At 44.2% G+C, this 19,709-nt stretch overlaps 1 protein-coding gene across 6 annotated transcripts in view; it reads left to right on the top strand.

Moving 5' to 3' along the window:
• Positions 1–19,709, top strand: part of MXRA8 (matrix remodeling associated 8) — a 43,221-nt gene that overhangs the window by 21,470 nt on the left and 2,042 nt on the right. For 5 of the 6 annotated variants that reach the window (XM_076355877.1, XM_076355876.1, XM_076355878.1 and 2 more), the window contains 7 exons: positions 8,865–8,885; positions 9,320–9,628; positions 10,213–10,314; positions 11,597–12,055; positions 16,312–16,470; positions 17,577–17,607; positions 18,598–18,674. In XM_076355877.1, the coding sequence (XP_076211992.1) occupies positions 8,865–8,885; positions 9,320–9,628; positions 10,213–10,314; positions 11,597–12,055; positions 16,312–16,470; positions 17,577–17,607; positions 18,598–18,674 (1,158 nt within the window). Of the gene's footprint in view, positions 1–946; positions 1,175–8,864; positions 8,886–9,319; positions 9,629–10,212; positions 10,315–11,596; positions 12,056–16,311; positions 16,471–17,576; positions 17,608–18,597; positions 18,675–19,709 lie in introns of those variants that run through there. The other variant, XM_076355880.1, reaches the window with a different exon arrangement.

The following is a 19,709-nucleotide window of genomic DNA, read 5'->3' as shown; positions in this document are numbered from 1 at the left end:
GTTAATACTCCTAATCATTGTGGGACACAGTGAAGTGGGTTATATAAACACAGTTAAATACACCAGTACAGGCTTTAGGAACTGGTTAATGTAATTTAACAGTCCTTCCCTTGAGCAAAGACTGCTGAAAATTCAGTTGTTGCTTGACGTTGTTGCTGTGTTTTGGCACTGCTATCAGGGCTGGTATTATCTTATGAGAACGCAAAGGAGAAGAGCAGCAGTGTATCAGGTCTTCTGTGGTTAAGGTTACTGCAATGTGTTGGCTGTTTGTCTTGGTGCCAGTCAAGCAACTACTAGCATAGTTCAGTTCTTGTAGGAAGGGCTGAAAGCAGAAGTTCTAAATCTGAGCCAGCTTTCCGTGTTCTGGCCTCTGTGATAGGGAAACCTGTTCCCCACATTGCAGTATTCCAGGGCTTTTAGTTGCATTCTAGGCTCTTTTGCCTGCACTGCCCTAAGCTCCCACATACTCAGTCTCTGTCATTATTATCCTTTTGCTAAGATAGCTGCTATTAAGCCCTTGCTTACAAATCACAAGATGGAGTAAATACTGTTTTCTAGGCTGTCTTCTGAGACTTGAGCTTGAAGTAAAACCATATGAGGAGACAAAGATCAAAAAAACACTGAAGGCAACAGAATAAATCCAGTCTCAAGCAGACAGCTGGATGAGTGTCAAACAAAGGAAGGAACAGCTGGATCAAGTAAAGCACAAGGAAAATTAGTTCCATCTCTAGGGGGAGGGAGAAAGATTGTTTTGCGAGCGCAGAGCTGAGTGGGACCAACTTTACTCAATAAAACTTTTACATCAAAGTCAGGGGCAGATCAGAAGGTCCCGGAGGGAGGGGAAAGAGAAGAGTGGGTGTTCGTAGTAATTGTGCAGAAAGCGTCAGGGAAAGGAAGGAGGTGGAGTGTGAGTGTAGGGTGTAGGGGGAGAGCAGAGTGGGGAGGTGGGGAATTGAAGTTGTAGGTGGAGTAATTCTGCAGAATATGAGCTGCTGTCCACAGCTTTCTGCGTGTAAATTGATGAGGTCATAGTGTTTTCCAGTTACAAAAAAAAAAGTTTAAGGAAAAAAAAAAAGTCTTCAACTTGTTTTTCAAGAGAGACGAAAACACAGAGAAGCTGAAGAAATGGAGCAACTAGCAAAACTCCTTCTGTGGCAGATTTTGCTTCAGCAAAGTAAGCTCCTAGCTGATCAGCATGATGTTACTTGTTTTTATTTCAACTGCAGAGGACGGGGCTGGAAATTGGCTAGAAGATTTTGAACTGTTATCTTTGTAAGATTTTGTTTAGATTCCTAAGTTAGCTGTGTTTTTGTCTGTGGCGGGAGGGAATCATGGATTTCTCATGCTTTTCGGAGAGGAAAGGGGAGAGAATGGAGAAATGCTTGAGGTTGTTTAAGCGGTACTCCATTCAGCATGTTTGTGCAATCTATTTTTTCTTATCAGTTACCTTGATCAACAAATTCAAAACCAATAAGCTTGAATGTGAGTGCAGTAAAGCTTGCATAGTTAGATTTACATGATCCAAGGCTATTTTATACTTTTGAAGAGGCAGAAACAGCTGGTACGTGTGTGTGTGTGAGAGTGTTCAGGATGGACGAAAAAATTAAAGTGGGGGTTTTTTTGGTTGTTTTTTTTTTTCCTGTCAGCATAAAGACAGAGACATAGGAATTCACTTTTGGGTAAGGTGCCAGAAAGGGATGAGGACAGGTCTGATGAGCTTACAGTAACAGAATGGCTTGTACCTTTTCCTTAATCACAGAGTTTTCTGTAAGAGCTGAAAGCAGACTCAGGGTCCCGAGAGCCTGGCCCCAAGCTAAGCAGAGAAACCCCAATAAGGCTTGGATGGCAGGAGAAGATTTGAGGGTTAATTGCAAAACCCCAGCAAATCCACACTTGCAACACTTTGGGCTCTAAGGAAGGCACCTATGAGCAAAGGACCAATTACAACTCTAAGAACATTATGGAGAGACTTCATTCAGGGTGCTGACAGTAGAAAGTGAGGAGCACAAGCTTTCTGGGGACCGGTGACACCCCTGTTCTTCACAGTCCTGTTAATGAAAGGCTGTGGCTAGCCACCTGAGCCTCTCAGAATTCCTCAGTATGTAGATGGAGTAAGCTGAAGAGTTCTCAGGTTGGTCCCTAATTAGTCTAGTTTCCATGTCACCACAGCACCTCCAGTTTTGCAATGCCTCAAGGCAAGGTTTAGGAATTGGCAACATGTGGGATCAGTCATAGGGACAGAAGGGTTAAAGTGCCTCAGAAAACTAGTGCGTGGGGGTGGGTTAAGCCTGGAGAAGGAGGAGAGGCCACATACTGTATTTCAGAAGCACCAACCAGTCCAGCTACTCCCCAGTGTGGTTTAGCATGTTGGCAGTGTTTGGGGAGCACCCGGGGCAGGAACAGCAGGTTGGGTTGCTATAGAGCAGTGGGGGAGCTGCGTAGAGGCAACAGTATCCCACCTAAGGACGGATGATCTCTGACAGACTTTTTTCAGGTGTATTTTGGAGAGGTAACTGTCCGTATGCCAGGCAGCCCTGATGTTTGAGTCCTGCCATCCCCACACAAATCAGGTTATAACATAATGAGTGAAGACAGGAAGGGAAGAAGGGAGGAAATCTGTGCTGTTCCATATTTGCTGAGATGATCCCTTCTGGAGAGGAACCACACCCTCAAGTGTTAATGTCTTGCAGGGAGGAACAGCACTGTGTTTGGAATGGCTCTACAAACTGTTCCGTGGGCCTAGAGCCAACATGAAGTACACAAAGCAGAGAAGGGTTTATAAAGCTGAGCTAATATCTGAACTGTCCGTGAGAAAGTTAGGGCAAATCTGTGAGGCATCCTGATTGTGCAGTGGCCAAGATGGCGATTGGTTTCTTGTACAGACAGAAGGCTTTTTCCTTTCTGCCGAAGCAGCACATTCTTGCTTTTTGCCAATTCATGGGCATGTTCCTATCTGCAGAGAGGTGTTGGAATTGTTGGGACTAGATGGGTAGTTAAGGGCTCTCCAGCCCTGACATCCTTTTTGAAAGCAGAAGACTCTGCTGTTGAGAAAGTTGTCCCAGGAAGCCTTTAAAAATAAACAAACACAGAGGCTTGGATAAAAGCCCAGTTCAAAGCCTGCCTTGACCATCAGTTGGCTTTGCAAGGGAAACCTTGTTTTACTGAAAAGCTTAGTCTTGCAGCCCTAGGCCAGCAGGGGCAGGTGGTGAATGGGAGATGTCTAGGTGGAACTGTATTGCTCACTATCTCCCTCCTTTGCCTCTTTGAGATGGGCCCAAATGTTATTCCTGGTTACTGGTCAGTGGGTTTTAAAAAAAATGGCCACCAGAAGAGAGCTGAGCTCCTTTGTGTAGCTGTCACCTTGATGTTACTGCATCATAAGCCATTATGGCCTCTTAGACGCTGGGTCAGCTCCCTAAAGAGTCAGGATGGAGCCACTGCCGTTCTCCAAAAGTATTTGGAAATAGCTTGGTAGCACAGGCTGCTGTTTTTGCAATAATTGTGTAATGGCTCTACAGAGACCACTAAATCCTCTGCATAGACAATGGGATTTATGGGAGAAATAAGGAATCTGACACATACAGATTTTGTGAAGAACGTGTCCTTTCTCTAGGACTAGACCATCCCCCTGTGCCCCTAATGTAAAGGTGATGTCGCTTCCTTTTTCAAAAGAAAAAAGAAGCTGAGACAGACCAGGAGATGCTAGAGAAGGTGTGCAAAGGAATAATGAGCTGAGCTTACCTAGGCAAGCGGAGCGTCACCCTCACAAACTGTTGTTTCAACCTACGCACCTGGTGGGTTATGACAGTCATTTCTCCAGTGACGACTTAGTTTGTTTTCTTTCCTGCCCACCGCTACAATCTGGACTTCAGTGATGCTTATTGCCTTGTAAGGCACTATTCCAGGCAGCTTATCCTCGCTCTGCTGACATCGATGGCAAGGCCCTTCCTGAGTTCAGCAGAAGCACTGCAGGTAGAGCTGGTGCTGTCATGTCTTGTGGAGTGTATATGCCACTTGGCACTCAGGCTACCACTTAGGGTCTTCGCAGTTTCCGTTTCTGCTCTGGTAGTCTTTCATCTTCCAGTATGAGACAAGAACTTAGTAGTTTCATTAGCACATGCATCTACCTGTGAAGCAGACCCTCTGCCAGCAGCTATCTCCAGGAGGAGAGAAGTGGTGCTATTGTTCAGGCAAGACTCAAGGGACAGTTTTCTGTTTGAACTGCTCCAAGGACACTGCCTATAGAGCTCTGAGTATGTAAGATGTCTTTCAGAGCCTGAGGCTTTTACTTCTAGTTTGCCTGCAGTTTTTGTGGCTTAATTCTTTACTTGAAAAGTGGATGGGATTCAAGAAGTAAGAGCTGGCTCTGCCTTTTACAAGGGATTAGGAAACGCTTTTGCAGGCTGCTTTCCTCTTCCTTATATTGTGGGACCAGCAGAATACCTCTGGGATCCTGCTGAGAGGCATGCTGAGTTTGCACAGATCATGTCGGGGGACAGCATATAGATGTCTTTTTGTTGTTTTTTTGTGGGTACATCACACGGAGAGGACAAAGTGATTATCCATCACATGGAATTTGAAATTTTAAAATGAAAGCTACAGTGAGTTCTGTGTTGACAACTATTAAGGTATTTCGTAGTTTTGAAGCTCCAGGTCCTGGAGTCCTGTGATTACAGAAGTCTGAGCTTTCACTAGGTGCATAAATACTTTTTGATTTTTACAGTTGCAGGTTGGGAAGTGTGACTCACCAAATTAACTGCTTCCAGTTTATCCCAATCCTGTAGTTCATAAGCTGTTAACTTTGCTGCGTTATGGATGTATCTCTGCCTTTGTTCAGTAGCTACCGTGTTACACAAACAATAACTTTAAAAAGCATGGCTGGGGGACATGCCTTGTTTGCTCTGCTTGTCTCACATAGCAGAGCTAGGTCTCATAGCAGAGGGAGGAGACTGAAAAGAGAAAAAGTCTTATTCCTTCTTTAACTACTGCTCTATGTTCAGGTTATTGAAGGTCAGTTGTTTTCAATTCTGTTTTCTCCAGGCATACAAGAGATCAGAGACGTTCCAGATTCCTTAGATTTCTAAGTGATCTCATTTACAGCCATGTCAAATAAGTTTGAGTCTTATTCATGACCTGATGTGTATGTGCAGATTTCCAGCATTGCTGGGGAATGAGAACAATCAGTTCTTCCTTCTTTGTCTTGTGGAGTTCCCATGCCTCTTGTAAAGACTTGTCCTTTCTTTCCCTTTTAGAACTTTGCTTATTGGCTGCTATGCCACTGTCTTTTTGGTATACGCACCTACCACTTTTTCTGACACTGTGAATGGTACCCTAGGGCAGGCTTCAGACCCAAAGCTTCTGTCCAGAATCTGTGTGTGTGCGTGTGAGTGTGCACAGACATGCAGTGAAAAACCCTTTCTCTTCGATGTCTGTCTCTGTGTTGAACTCCAACACAATACTTAACCATGCCTTCATCTTGGATGGGTTTTGTTCTAGTGCACAATGTCACTGTAACCCTGGGCCGTTCAGCTTTGTGTGGCAACACTCAGCAAGTCAAAATAGCAGTATGGTAAAATGCAGGCAAGGCATCAACAGACCCTTCCCTTTTCCCAACAGGAAGCAACATCTCCTGGTCGCTGAGGGGCAGACCTAGAAAGACCCTGGAGTGTAATTGTCAAGTAAGCGAGAGTGCTCCTGCCCTGCTTCTTAGGGAGCTGCTAGCAGAAGCTTTAAGAGTGGAGGGAAAAAGAAGCTGTCAAAACCCACAAGACACAAGCTTTTCTTATCTAAAAGCTGTTACATTACAGACAACTTCACTGCTCCCTTGTTTTACAGAGAGTTGTGTTTGGAAGCGTGCTGGAGAAATGCATGTAGCTGGCTGACAGGGCTCCAGCAGCCTAACCTGGCAAAAGGCCCCTGTGAGTGGGATAGAGAATTAGGACCTGGGTGGTCCTTACCATGCCAGCAGGGCCAGCTAAAAGATACAAAACTAGGGGTTAGTGCTATTGTTGGTTTAGGGCTGCGACAGGCTGCTGAGCAGAGCATACTGGAAGGCTTAGGTGGATACTTTTGTCAGTTGTTAGATTTATGATGCTGCATTTGGGCTCAATGTTTTTTACATTAACTTGCAAGAGGAAAGGAGAAAAGTAAATGCATTCCTCTTGCTGAGCCAGGAGAGGATGTTTCTGTAGCACCAAATCAATTTGCTGTTAATGAGCAGTAATGCAAGACTCTGGAAGCTCTGGCTGTGCAGCCAGGCAGCTCATAGACACCACTTCCTAGCACACAAGTCGCTGTTCATGTTGTGATACTGTGTTGTTGCCTTGCCGCAGGGCAAACAAGACCAGTTCAGACACACGGGCATTGCTTTGTCACACTGATAGAAGTGGATGCTGTTGTGCTGAGAGCTGGTTGTCCTGTCGCAAGTGAGACTGATTTCTCCTGGAGAAGGCTGATTTGATGCTGTGAAACAGCTTTGTATCATTCCTTTGTTGTCCTAAGCTAAATCTAAGTCCTGGCTTCCAGAGGCAGAGGCTGGCAGCTTTCATATTTTACCATCAGGCATTTTGCAGCCTGTTAGGAGAGACCATCAAATGATGGAATTATAATGGCTTGTGTATGATGTCTCTTTCTTATATTCAGAGCAGTACAGACTTTGTGCAAGATTTTTTTTTTTTTCTTTGTGATGCTGAGATTATAAATGTAGAAAAAATAACTTCTATTTGGAGTGTCTTTGAACTGGCAGTTCAACAGACGGTGCTGCTCTTTTTTGCTCTTTGGTGTCACTGCCCAGTGTTTTGTGATAGAAGGGAAGGGAACAGAGTTTATTCTCAGCCCATGCGCGGGGGGTGTGGTTAAAATAGCCCCAGCCTGGAGTTAATTTATTCTCTTTTGAAATGCATAAATACCAGGGCTGGAAAAAAAAAAAATACAGCCTTTGTCTGGAGGACATTGTGCCTATGACATTAGCAGGACAAAACATCTAATGATCTTGCTGAAACCCACTTGGGCTTGACTGGTTCGAGAGATGAATGATGTCATTGTGTTGGGAGTCTGAATCGTGCTCTCAAAGCATGATGCCAGGAGACCTCCTAGACCCCTCCTACACAAAAAGCAGGAGGGGCTGGACCAGAGAAATGCAGAAACAAAGGCATTAGTTCATTGCCTGCAAAGTTCTTCCTGCATAGATCCGAGTCACGTGAGTCGGAGAGAGTTGCAGTTGCATCCAGAGCATTACAGTGTTAACTGTGCAGACCAGGAAAGTGAGCGGGAGAGACTCGGGGGGGGCATGCTCCCAAAGCGAGCATGTGTTTGCCCAGCAGAGTTCTGACAACAATGTGTGTCGTGAGTGTGAAGCGAAACAGCCAAGTCACATCACTCCTCATTTGACAGGTAGACTCAGCATCCTGCAGTTACAGAATTCCCTCAATGCATTTATCCCCCTATATGTTTTATAGGAGTTTGGTTTGGAGTCTTGGAGATGAAAGTTATCTTTTGGCCCTCAATCTAGTGCATCAGCAGTGTGGATCCACTTCCCTCTACTCGGGCAGCTCTAATCCCCAGCAAATGACCTGGGGTCAGCTCTGTCTCCAAGTCTTTTCAGGGCCTTTGCCTTAGCAGAGAAAGTTGACTGAGATGTGGGTGTCTGCTGGGGAAGAGATGGAAGTGAAACTGTCACATTTCATTTCACAGTGGTCAAACAGCACAAAAATGAACATGGCTTTAACTCGTCACATCTGGATAGTACTCCTCTACTCCCATCTGGTGAGACCCCATGGAGTACTGTGTCCAGCTCTGATGTCCTCAGTACAGGAAAGACATGGACCTGTTGGAGCAGGTCCAGAGGAGGGCCACGAAAATGATCAGAGGGCTGGAACACCTCTCCTATGAGGAAAGGCTGAGAGAGTTGGGCTTGTTCAGCCTGGAGAAGAGAAGGCTCCAGGGACACCTTCTTGCAGCCTATCAGTACTTAAAGGGGGCTTATAAGAAAGATGAGGACAGACTTTTTAATAGGGCCTGTTGCGATAGGACGAGGGGTAATGGTTTTAAACTAAAGGTAGATTCAGACTAGATATAAGGAAGAAACTTTTTACAATGAGAGTGGTGAAACACTGGCCCAGGTTGCCCAGAGAGGTGGTGGATGCCCCATCCCTGGAAACATTCCAGGTCAGGTTGGACGGGGCTCTGAGCAACCTGATCTGGTTGAAGATGTCCCTGCCCACGGCAGGGGGGTTGGACTAGGTGACCTTTAGAGGTCCCTTCCAAACCAAACTATTCTATGATTCTATGAACTGTTCTTGCCCTGCTGTTTCTGCTGCCACCTTGTTATTTATGCAGGACCAATATCAGATCCTAAGATCATACTGGTGCCTCCCTTCCCCCTGCCCGCTCCTGCCTCCTTGGGTTCTTGTTTTTGTCTTACACAACGTTTGTTAAATAGTTTCCTCTTGGGCAGAAGAGGCCTTTCAGACAGTTTTTGTGGGTGATACATTGACAGATAGCTTTGGTGTAATGTTTGAATAGGATGGTGGAAAAAACTCTGTGACTATAGATGGTATGAAATAAAGACTTCAACTGTATGAAATTCAGTTGCAGGCTGAGCGTATCCCACATTGCTCTTAAGCTTAAGTTTGTTGGGTCAGGCACTGTCTTTTGCTGTAAGCGTACAGTGTCTGCTGCAACATGGACCAACCAAGGTATGAGCCTCTGGGCGTAACCACAATACACATGTTAAATAAGTGTATTAACAGAGAAGGGAGGAATAGATGGAATAATAACAGAGGAGGTGGCTGCTGACTATGAGTGTGTTTGTAGTTTTTTCTTCCTTTTGTTGTCAGTAACATTCTTTTTTTCTGCTTTGACAGGTTCTGTTTATTTATATTCAGGTGAGTGACATTTTTGTAATCTGCCTGTTTTTGTGATCATGAGAAGAAATGAGAGGGACCCTGATTTCATGACATGTGATGGGGGTTTCATTGCTAACTTCCATAGACGTGAACCATGCATCCCATGAACTAGTGTCTCTGAACTTTGATTAAACTGGGGATTAGGATTAGGAAGGGTAGGTAGGACAGGTCAAATCTACGATCCTGATAACAGACATCATAGACATCGCTTTCATTGAATGAAATCAGTGTTTTTAAGTGGCTTTCTATTGTATTTCTCCATGAGAGAGCTCTATGTTGGTCTTGAAAGTTACTTTATTTTGGGTGGAAGGTGTGCAGAGATTCTAGGACAGGTCTGAGTCCTACTCCAGTGTCGTCTTCGCATGCCATTAATCTGGTAACTCTGTTTTTTGTTCTTTGCTCCTGGCTCTCAGTCCCAGCTGATGCCTCAAACCCAGACAGTGTTGTAGTGTCAGTGTTAAATATCAGTGCTACATTGGGGTCACAGGCTGTCCTGCCCTGCAAGAGTTATCGCATGGTGTGGACCCAGGATCGTCTGAATGACCGCCAGCGTGTAGTCCACTGGGACGTGTACAGCAACTATTATGGAGATAACAAGATGGAGAGGCTATGTGACATGTACTCAGCTGGAGATCAGCGTGTATACAGCTCCTACAACCAAGGGAGGATATTCATGCCCCAGAATGCATTTACAGATGGCAACTTCTCCTTGGTGATCAAAGGTACTAAACAGCATCTTTTCTCCCTGTGCTATCTGCAAAATAGAGGATTCGTGACTAAATTAACTTTGTGTTTTTCAGTGAAAACGGCTATTTTACAGAGCATTTTCTATAAATAAATAAATATCAGTCTAATGAGGTTAATGAGGTTCTCTGAAGCACTGGCAATAGTGTTTTATTTCCCTTTGAAACAGTCCCATTTTAAAAGAGAACTGGTAACAACTCATTGCCTGAAAGTCACTTGGGCTTCTTGTGGACCTTTGACTGTATTTCAGTTCCTGAACTATAAACCCAAGATTGTCATTCTTCCTATGCCTGCTCTTAGCTTAACTTAAATTGGCTTTCTTTTTCCGTCTGTTAATACAAATACATTCCATGCAACAGCAAATAAACTGAACAAATTATTATATTAGGTGAGATGATTCTTCTCTGTTTAGCCCACCCTGGTGATAAGGATGGGTTAGAACCAAGTTATATACAGGCCCTTTTGCATCCATACAAGCATTTGGGAACGAGTATAAATGACAAAAGTAATCATTGTCTCAGCCTAAAACATTCAACTTCCCCTCTCTTCCCTGTTGTACTAGATGTTGCAGAGAGTGATGAAGGCACATATTCTTGTAATCTTCACCATCACTACTGCCACTTATACGAAACTGTGAAAATCCAACTAGCTATCACCAAGAAAGGTAGGTGCGACAGACAGTTTGCTGTTCCTTTCTGCAAGGGGCCTGGTCTGGCAACTGGAGTCCAGCGGCCACCAGGACTCTGTTGAATTCACAGTGGGGCTTGTGTGCTGATTCACGGTAGGCCTTGCGTGCTGTTCTGCTACTGTCAGAGAAGAGCAGTGTGGATGCAGGGTTTTGCCTATGCCTTCTCAGTTGCAGGTTCAGGGCACAGATGCCACAAGAGGCTTGGAAAGCATCAGGAGGCAGTGGTGCTCACTATGCTGTTTGCTATCAGATTCCCTGAGTTTCAGAAACTTTATTCAATGTGTGTTATTTATGAACCTTTCTCCTTTCTTGGCATGTGCCAAACGATGCATGGAGCCTGTTAAGTTAAATGTTTACTCTAGGCAGCCCAATTAGCTAACTGTCCTGTTACTGCTCCAGCGGTAGAACATCCTTAGTAACAATCCATCATCAGTCAGGTTAGCCACAAAGATCTGCCTTGCACATTGGTTGGTGAGCTTACCCTGAGACACCTGTAGTTAAAAAGCCTCCTCAAGTTACCACACCTTAACTCCAGCTCTAAAAGCAAGCTTCTAAGGGGCTGTTGGCAACTGCAGTGTGTGCCACCCATGCCACACATGCATCACTGCTGTGTCATTTAAATAGACTTTTGTATAATGCTCAAGTGAAGTTACTGGGGCTGACTGTGCTGGGAAGTTGTTGAAGGGCTGATTGGATAGTAGAGAAGTGCATCTCTTCTGCTGCTGTTTTCCCAGCTTCTATGCAATAAAAACACCCAGGCAGGCCTGTGAGCCCCAGTCTGCTCATCCGTGTTTTGGTTCTTCTGTTATTCCTTTTCAAGAACAAAATACAGTGCTGCTTGAACTTCTCCGGTAATTAGGGCATTTGTGAGTAGAAGAGCATTTCCTGCTTGGAGAATTGGGATACAGCATATTGAAGACAAAATCTGTTGTTCTCGTTCCATTCTTAGTCTGTAGAGAGAATATACTTCCTGCTTTCTGAAGCAAGAGATTAACTCTCAGTTATAAGGAAAAGAAAGTGGTCTTGCTTAATGCACTGACCTAGGATGTAGAAGATAAAGGTGCATTTCTTTACTAACAGCTGAATTAAGTGTGAACAAGGCACACTACCCCTGTGGCACTTCAAGATCTTTGGAGGGGATGTGTTACAGGATTGCAGGGTCTGAGAGCAATCTTAGGTGTGCCTGGGTGTCCTTAAGCATAGGACAAGTATGTAAAGATGCACCAAGGTTGCACAACTTGTATTGTCTCCGTTACAGCTGAAGATGCAAATCAGTACTGGGATGGGGAAAAGCCTGTGATTGTTGCCCTAAAAGGCAGCACAGTGATGCTCCCCTGTGTGAACCATAACCACATCTGGACCGAACGGCACAGTGAAGAGGAACAACAAGTGGTCCACTGGGACAGGCAGCCCCCAGGGGTTCCTCATGACCGGGCTGACCGCCTCATTGATCTGTACGCCTCTGGCGAGCGCCGTTCTTACGGACCTCTCTTCATTCGTCAGAAGATGAACATCACTGACACAGCCTTTGCCGTGGGTGACTTTTCCCTGCGGATTTCAGAGCTGGAAAGTGCAGATGAAGGCACTTACTCCTGCCACCTGCACCATCACTACTGTGGCCTGCATGAGCGCAGGATCTACCAAGTCTTTGTGACGGAGCCAGTGAGAGAGAAGAAGGTGGTGAACCTCACAACTCACAACATTGCCCCAGCCATAGGTAAGTGGCCTTTGGAAGTGGTTCTCCTGATTGAAGAAGAGATAAGTATCTACAGTTGCACCTTTGAGTTCTAAAGAGCTCAGTAAGTCACAGGACAGGAATATGACGTGTTACTCCACATGATCACCTCAGGAGGCCTTTGCTCCAAATGCCAAAACGTTCTTGCCTTTTCTGTCCCTCCACAGTGGTCTGCAGGGATCACTTTAGCGCCAGCAGGAGGGAGCGTAGTCAAGGCAAACCTGTGCCCTGCAGAAGTACCATAGACACCACTGAAGCGAAGGTGCCATGTAGAGCAACACTGAGGTTTCCTCTATGAAGGTTTCTCACATTTGAGCCAGCGGCTGTTCCTGCCCTTAGGGTTACAAGAGTAGATGAGGTCTTGCCTCCCTCGCTACTAGTATATGGCTCTAGTGTATGGGCTTGGTTGTTTCTGAGCTATTTCCATTACATTGGTATACCCAGAGCTGCATGCGTAGCAGTACTGATGAGGATCCTGTAGAGCTGCTTTAACGCTCTGCTGCACCAAAAGTGGAGTGTCCCACCCATCAGGGTTAATTACCCGGCTTGCAATGCTGTAGTGACATCATGTCCAGCTCCTGTTTTGTTTGCTCCAGGGCAATTCTGCAGCGTGTTCTGCTCTGCAATGCTGACATGCCCTACGGCAAACAAGCTGTTTTTCTAACAGACTCCCTTTCCTGATTGCTTTTATGGAACAGGAGAAGGTGTGGGGCGGGGGTCGATTCTGCTCTGCCTTTGCTGTTACAACATGCTCCTATTCTCACCAGTGTAGATCATCAGTGTTTCTCTCCCCTTTGCACTGGGTTTTAGGCTGTGCAAGATGCCAGATTGTGCAGGATCAAGCACCAGGAATTTTCCTCCACCCTTCACCTTTTTTTTTTTTTTTCCCTCTCTTAAACCAATTTTCACATTTTCCACTGCAGTGAGCTATCATCTGACAGCCTGTCCAAACTCAAAACCATCATGCTTAGTTCAGGCAGAAAAATAAAATAAAAATCCCAAGTTTAATTTTTTTTTTTAAGTCTTTTGGGTATAGCTCCCTATCAACATTTTAAAATATTCATTGTGGTTTAATATTTATTGGCTGCTTAATACAGAATTTTGACATGCTTCATATATTTTTAAATAGGTCTATTCTTCTCTAGCAATTGGCTTTTTCAAGTCACAGAAACCTAAACCTCCCCCGGGACTAAGGTTGGTGTCCAGAAAACCCAGGGAGTACTAAAGAGAAGTGGCTGTTGGGGCTGAGCTGACATGGAGGCCAGGACGTACAAGTGTCAGTCTCCCTGCCCGCGGCCCTTTTGCTGCCCTTGAGCCCTATCCAGATCACATTGTGGAGATGAAAACTAGATCTTGTTTTCAGAGTTGCCCACCCAGGAATTTATTCCTCTCTTTCCTGGATGTTGTCCTGCTTGTTCCTGAATAGTTACCTATCTACTCAGAAGTTAGGCAGAACCTACAAGTAATTTAACCTGCCTGGGATGTCTCAGTTTGGTAGTAGTGCCCTCAGTGCTGGAGGAACTTGCCTTCCTGAGAAAAGCCATTTTCACTGTCAAAAAGAACAGCCTTAGAAGAGCTTTGTCCCCTACGGACAGTGAACGCTCAGCTGGTCTGAGAGCATCACACACAAAAATGTGCTGAGTTGATGGGAATGTGAAAGAAGCTGAGACACCCGGAGTGCCTTTTTCAAACCCACTGCTATGAGGAGCCTGCTGGAACATGCCCTATTTGTGTGTAGCAGGAAAGGCTGAGATATTGCCCCATTCCATGAAAAACTGTATAGAACTCTTCTGGGGATATAACATAAAGCCAAAATGAAACATAGGGAGATAACAAAAGGAAAGCAATGAGCTTTTTCAGCAAGCAGCTATAGTCTCTGGCATAGCTCCAAGGTGTGGAGCCATTTCCAGACAGGAAACTTCATCCTGTTTTGAATATAAGCATGAGCTCAATTCTGCTCTCACTCTCAGCAGTATAAATGTGGTGAATGACTACTAATTCAGTGCATTTTTACTCTGCGTTTGCTTTGGAGTAAGTGATTGAAGAATGGCATCTGTTGTGTCTCATGCTTATTGCTACACTATTCTCAATCCTTTGCCAGCCTTGAAAAGAAAATGGGCCACATACCCAGCAACTGTGAGCTCTCTTGGTAGAGCGCTCTCCATTTTTCCCAGCAGAAGAATCTGACCCTTGACAGTTTGGTAAAGTAATGTAAAGGCACCTCTGTTCTAACTTTTTTCCCCCACCATTAAAACTTATTTTCCAGTAGTTAAGCCAGATCACGTGAGTGAATTGGAGGCAGATGGGCACGCCATGTTGAGACATACTGAAAGATCAGATCTTGGTTACAGAATAAACCTTCATTGCGTTCACTTAAATTCTGATATAACACTAGGATGAGGAGGAGAGTCTGTTTTACCTTGGTGATACTATTCTAGGCGCTGCCATTATCTACTAGGTGCGATTGAATCAACCATTACTCTGTGCCTCAGTTTCCCCAATTATAAAATGGGATATATTCTACTGCCTTCCCAGTGATACACTTTGAAGTCCACCAGTGATACTTGTCATACTAGTGTTTTGACAAAGCATTTTTAATATTACTTGATTGAGTAAGCCAAGGAGACCCGAAGTTACCGAATCTCTGCTTCCACTGTTTGTTTTTACAGTGACCTCTCCAATGTTGACTAAAGTTTAACTCCACTCCTACCCTATCTTGCAGTATTGTGGGAAAGCAAAAAGCCAGGAATAGAATGCATTTGTTTGCTGACTTCTGGCTCAACAGCTGCTCCAGTGGCTACCATCTCATTATGGCAGCGGCTGAAGAAGCCCTTCACGATCCAGAGATTTGTTAAAGTAGAACTGTCACGTATACTGTTTGCAGCTTTGCAAGTGGGTTTTTTGGTTTGGTATTTTTTAGCTTAGCAGTGGTGAAAAACACATGCTAATTTTCAGCACTATAGCCAGCAAGCACACAGCATATAGCAATGCCAGTGAAAAGTGGAGTGTTGCTGGAGTGGAGGGCTGGGCTACCAGAACAGAGGATATGCTAAAACCTCTCGATTTTCTAGGACTGCTGTTAGCATTAGCAAATGATCATCTCTGGTTTCAATGTGTTTATTTCAATCCACTGTTGTCTGATTTGATTTTATTGTTGGTGGGTTGGTGTTTTTAAATGCTGGAAACAAACTACCCGACAAACTGGAACCAGTCACTATGCCAGCAGTTCCAAAAACGTCAACATTTCTCACATTAGAACACATCTGTTAAATGGTACTGTGGCTTTTGGGATATTTTCTCCCATCTTTCCCCTTATTCCCCTGACTAATTTACAGGATAGAACTCCCAAGAGAATGGTAGGCCAGAACTCTGTACTGGTTCTTGCCTGGTGCTCTGTGAATGTTCCCTGTTAGGGGGAGAAGGTGTCACTTTCAGCTCTGTCTGGAAGAGAAAAGCCTTCCCCAGCACAGTGTGTCTTACGGGTTTGCTGTCTGTGCCTGGGCTGGATTTGTCCACTCCTCTGACTATGGCAAGCAGAGAAGTCGCTTCCTCTTTATATGTGTAAAACATTGACCTATTTATTTGAGATCTACAAAAATGTTCCACATAAGAGTTTTGAGTTACCCTTCCCTGTGCTGTGGAACTGAAATGCTGCTGCACCCACAAATGGAATGGAATCTTGGCTTTTCTTTGCGGGTTTTTATTTTATTTATTTTATTGATTTTTATTTTATTTAAAAGGAAACTCATTCTTTGGCATTGAAAATTCCTCCCACTCTGTAAATTATAACCCTTGGCAGGGAGGAGCTGCTTCATACTTCAGCTGTCTGGAGCCGAAGCAACGTGGTGTGTGTGTTGTAAGGGACCCAGAGGCGCGTTGTGTTACCCTGCAGAAAGACTTGGGGCTGTCTAGTGTGGCTTCTTTCTGGGCTTCCCCTCTGCAGTAAACAAGAACACACTGATAGCCAGGCAGCAGCAAGGGAATGTGCAACAGTCATTGTTAATACTTCATGCTCCTGGGAAGTATAATGGTCTTGTGAAGAGCACAGGCATCTTCCATCTGACAAAGGTGCAGTATGTTGTAAATTAGGCAGCCATTTGCCCTTTACTTAATGCAGTTCAGAGGAGTTTCTCACTGAACATGCTTTTCGGGCCCACATATGGGCGCATGTGTGAATGTGCTTTGCTTTGGATGCAAATTACAATTATCAGCCTGTTCTCCTTTTCCTTTGCCATCAGATCCAAATGTTGTCAGGGGCCACAATGTAATAAATGTCATCATCCCTGAGAGCCGGGTGCACTTCTTCCAGCAGCTGGGCTACATCCTGGCAACTCTGCTGCTCTTCATTGTCCTCCTCATCATCGTTGTCCTCATCACCCGCAAGCGCCGGCAGAGAGGTAAGTGCTGGAAAAGACCGACCCTGTAGTGCTTATAAGGATATCTCATGACAGGAGAGCTGATTCTGCAAATAATTGCTGCAAAGCACAATGCTGAAGGCAGTGACCCTCTTCTGGAAAACCAGCAAGCTACGCAGTGGGGAGTCTTTGCAGGTGCTGATGCCAAGAGAGATTCATTAGTGTGGTGTAAAAATTTCCATGCCTTGATTTGCTGAGTTGCTCTGTTGTAAGCGAGAAGAAAATTAGAACCGCTAGATAGTTTGCTTTTTACAAGTGGAATTTATTTAGAGCAGAAGGCCCACATGCATCCCTTAGGAGCTAAGGTGTCTAAGTCCTTGCTGGACTCCCTGTGCTGGGTGACTCTTTGTGTGCAATTAGATAAATGAACACTGAGATCTTTTGGTGACTTCCACAAAAATAGTTTTGGATGCCACACAAAAAGCAAATACCAGGGAATTTCTGTCTTCTGGTGTGTTGTTTGGAGTACCACATTCATCCTTATTTACGTGTCAGGGGATTAGCACCAACACAAAATGGGGCTATCTCCACTGACTTAAGTGGAGTTACTTTGCAGTCACAGAGGGGACAGACTCCTGGCCCTGGCCTTTGAATGGAAAAGAGGAGCCTGAAATCATCACTCCTTGCAGGGTGGGGTGAGACAGGAGTGTAGTTACATGCCTGGCACGTGGGAGGCTGATGAAAACCAGCATCTGTAGCACATGATGGACGCAGGCCCAAGCAATGAGCTGGGGATGGGAAAGTGCAGCACCAGGACACATGAGATGACAGGTGTGGTTAATATTTTTGTAATAAATGGGAGGTGGAAAGAAATTAAATACGGCAATTGCTGTAGTTTCTCATGGCTGGTCATCCATACATCTGGGAAAACCACTGGAAAGCTGGTGAGTAAAGGAAAGGGAAGCTCCCTGTGGCAGTGGAACACGCATGAATTCTTGTGTATTGGAGGGATTGTGAAAGTGATCTTTGTAAGCATCACAATAAGGAACATTGTGAATAAGTATTAGGTGTTATTGTTATCACTGTTATCTGGGAGGGGTTGGTTGGATTGGAAACGACTGCTCATTCTGTTTCTTCTCCCTGTTTAGGTTATGAATACAATGTGAAGAAATATGGAGAGTAAGTATAATTACGGGGTCTACTCTCTATGATTAGAATACATAAAAATGAACTTATGGGCCCCAACCCTCAGTTGTCATTAAGAGCCTAAAACAGCTGAGGATCTGGTTAGTACGAGTACAGCCATGTAAAGCATAGACTGTTTGATAGAGTTTATTCATTGCTTTCCATCAATTCTTCTGCAGCTTTACACTCTAGTTATTATTAGTGTAATGTTCCCAGGAATATACACTTGCATAATGATTGCATACGAGGGAGTGACTTCCATGCTGTCAAAATACAGGAGGAGAGAATGGTTTGTAGGGCTGATTTGGCAGTTGCATTTCCTCTCGTTATACTTTGGGAACTGATTCACAGATCATGTTTCTGTGAGATGTCATTAGGAGTTAGTGGTAGAGGCGTAATGCACAGATCTACTGTAAACACTACTGTGAGATTGGGGCCAAGATTGTGTAGCTGGGTTCCTTTATGTTTTATTATATATTATTAAAGTGGAAGAGATGGGGAAGTTCCAGTACAGATTGGGTCCTCATTCTTCTAAGCTCTGGACAAACACATGGGGGAAAAAAGAGCCAGCTAGCCAGAGATCTCAAGGTGTTAATAGAAAAGGCAGTGAAAGGGAGAGAGAGGAGAACCGGATTCACTAGTAAGCAGTATGACCTTCTGAAATCCGATAGGTTAGGGGCAAAGACAGGAAAAGTACCCATGTACAAGGGCTGCCAATGGTGTTATCTGTGTCATGCTTTCTCCAGGGAAGCCTTGTAGAAACTGGAAAGGATTCTGTAAGGATTGCTGTGAAAATCACCAGTATTTAATAGAGAATGAAATCTCCTATGGATTTTTTCAGCTTTTCTCCAGATATATAGCAAATAAACACTGTAAATGAAATTCTCTAAAGTAGCATTAGAAAAGCTATTGTAAAAAAGTGTGAAAGGGAGCTGTTATTGAAGGATGTGACAATACCATTTTTCACTGTTATTCCTTTTTCAGGAAGGATGTAAATCTTAAAGAATTTACAGTCGACACAACAGATCTGACTCAATACAAAAGTGAAGACATCAGGCTGGGTATGCATCAACTAGCAACCATTCTCCAAACCAGGTCAAAACTCGTTATAACTGAGGATTTTCTAATGGCATTTAGATGCCCATTTTGAAATGACTTAACCTCCTGATTTTAAATGGCAACTTTGAGAATCTCAACCCACAAGTCAGTGCAAGCAGGGGGACTGCAGCTGGAGAGGGCAGTCCTGACTTTTGAGTTTAACTAGAGGCTGATTGGTGAGGTTGGTCAGTAATGAGGCACGGCTTCTTTTGTTTCATTGGGCTGCTTTGACGTACACCTGAAAGCCAAATTCAAGTGAGTGCAATACAATGTGGAATGAGATCAAGACAACATCTAGGGAAGAGGATTCCTCAAATTTAAGCAGTTTGTTTAGGGAAGAAGATCAACAAGGCAGTTCTCTAGAATCTCCTGTCCAAGAAACTAAAAGCATTTGTCAATATGAATATCATCATTCTACAGTACATAAAAACTAGCTCGAAGTGAGTGATCTGGAGAAAAAAATTAGATCAACATTCTTTAGTACTAACTACTGACCTTATCATCTCTCTTGAAAGTGGATATGAACTGTAGTTGAAGTGGGGGTAAAGAGAAGTCATGAGTTAGCTGAGTTCATTGCCTCCACCTTCTATTGAAGCCAGTTTGGTTTAACTTTCTACAGTTTCATCCTCCCTGGATGTCAAATCATTTAGTGAACAGTTTGGCCTTCTATCAAGATCTGTGATAGCAATTAGGACAAATAAACTTGGGGAACATGATAGGAAGAAAATTTGCAACAAAGGTCTTAGAATACAAAAGATAGAAAATACAAAAAACACTGGAACTCATGGTAACATGAAACCTACTGAAAAGAGGGGAAGGAAGCTAATCTCACTGGTGATCTGTGAAAGTATTTTTGCTGGGATATGTAGGACTGACTCGGGGAGCTTATAACATTCCTGAAGATGGATGCTTGAAGGTGCAGCCTTGAGTTTATTGTGTCAGTAATCGATCAGGGGTGTCTTCTTGCTTGGACTTGGAGTGGATTATCTGTAAAGCAA

Source organism: Aptenodytes patagonicus, chromosome 19 (assembly GCF_965638725.1).
Source record: "Aptenodytes patagonicus chromosome 19, bAptPat1.pri.cur, whole genome shotgun sequence".
Lineage (NCBI taxonomy): Eukaryota > Metazoa > Chordata > Aves > Sphenisciformes > Spheniscidae > Aptenodytes > Aptenodytes patagonicus.
The sequence above is the reverse complement of the archived record's forward strand: the minus strand, read 5'-3'. Positions and strand labels throughout refer to the sequence as shown.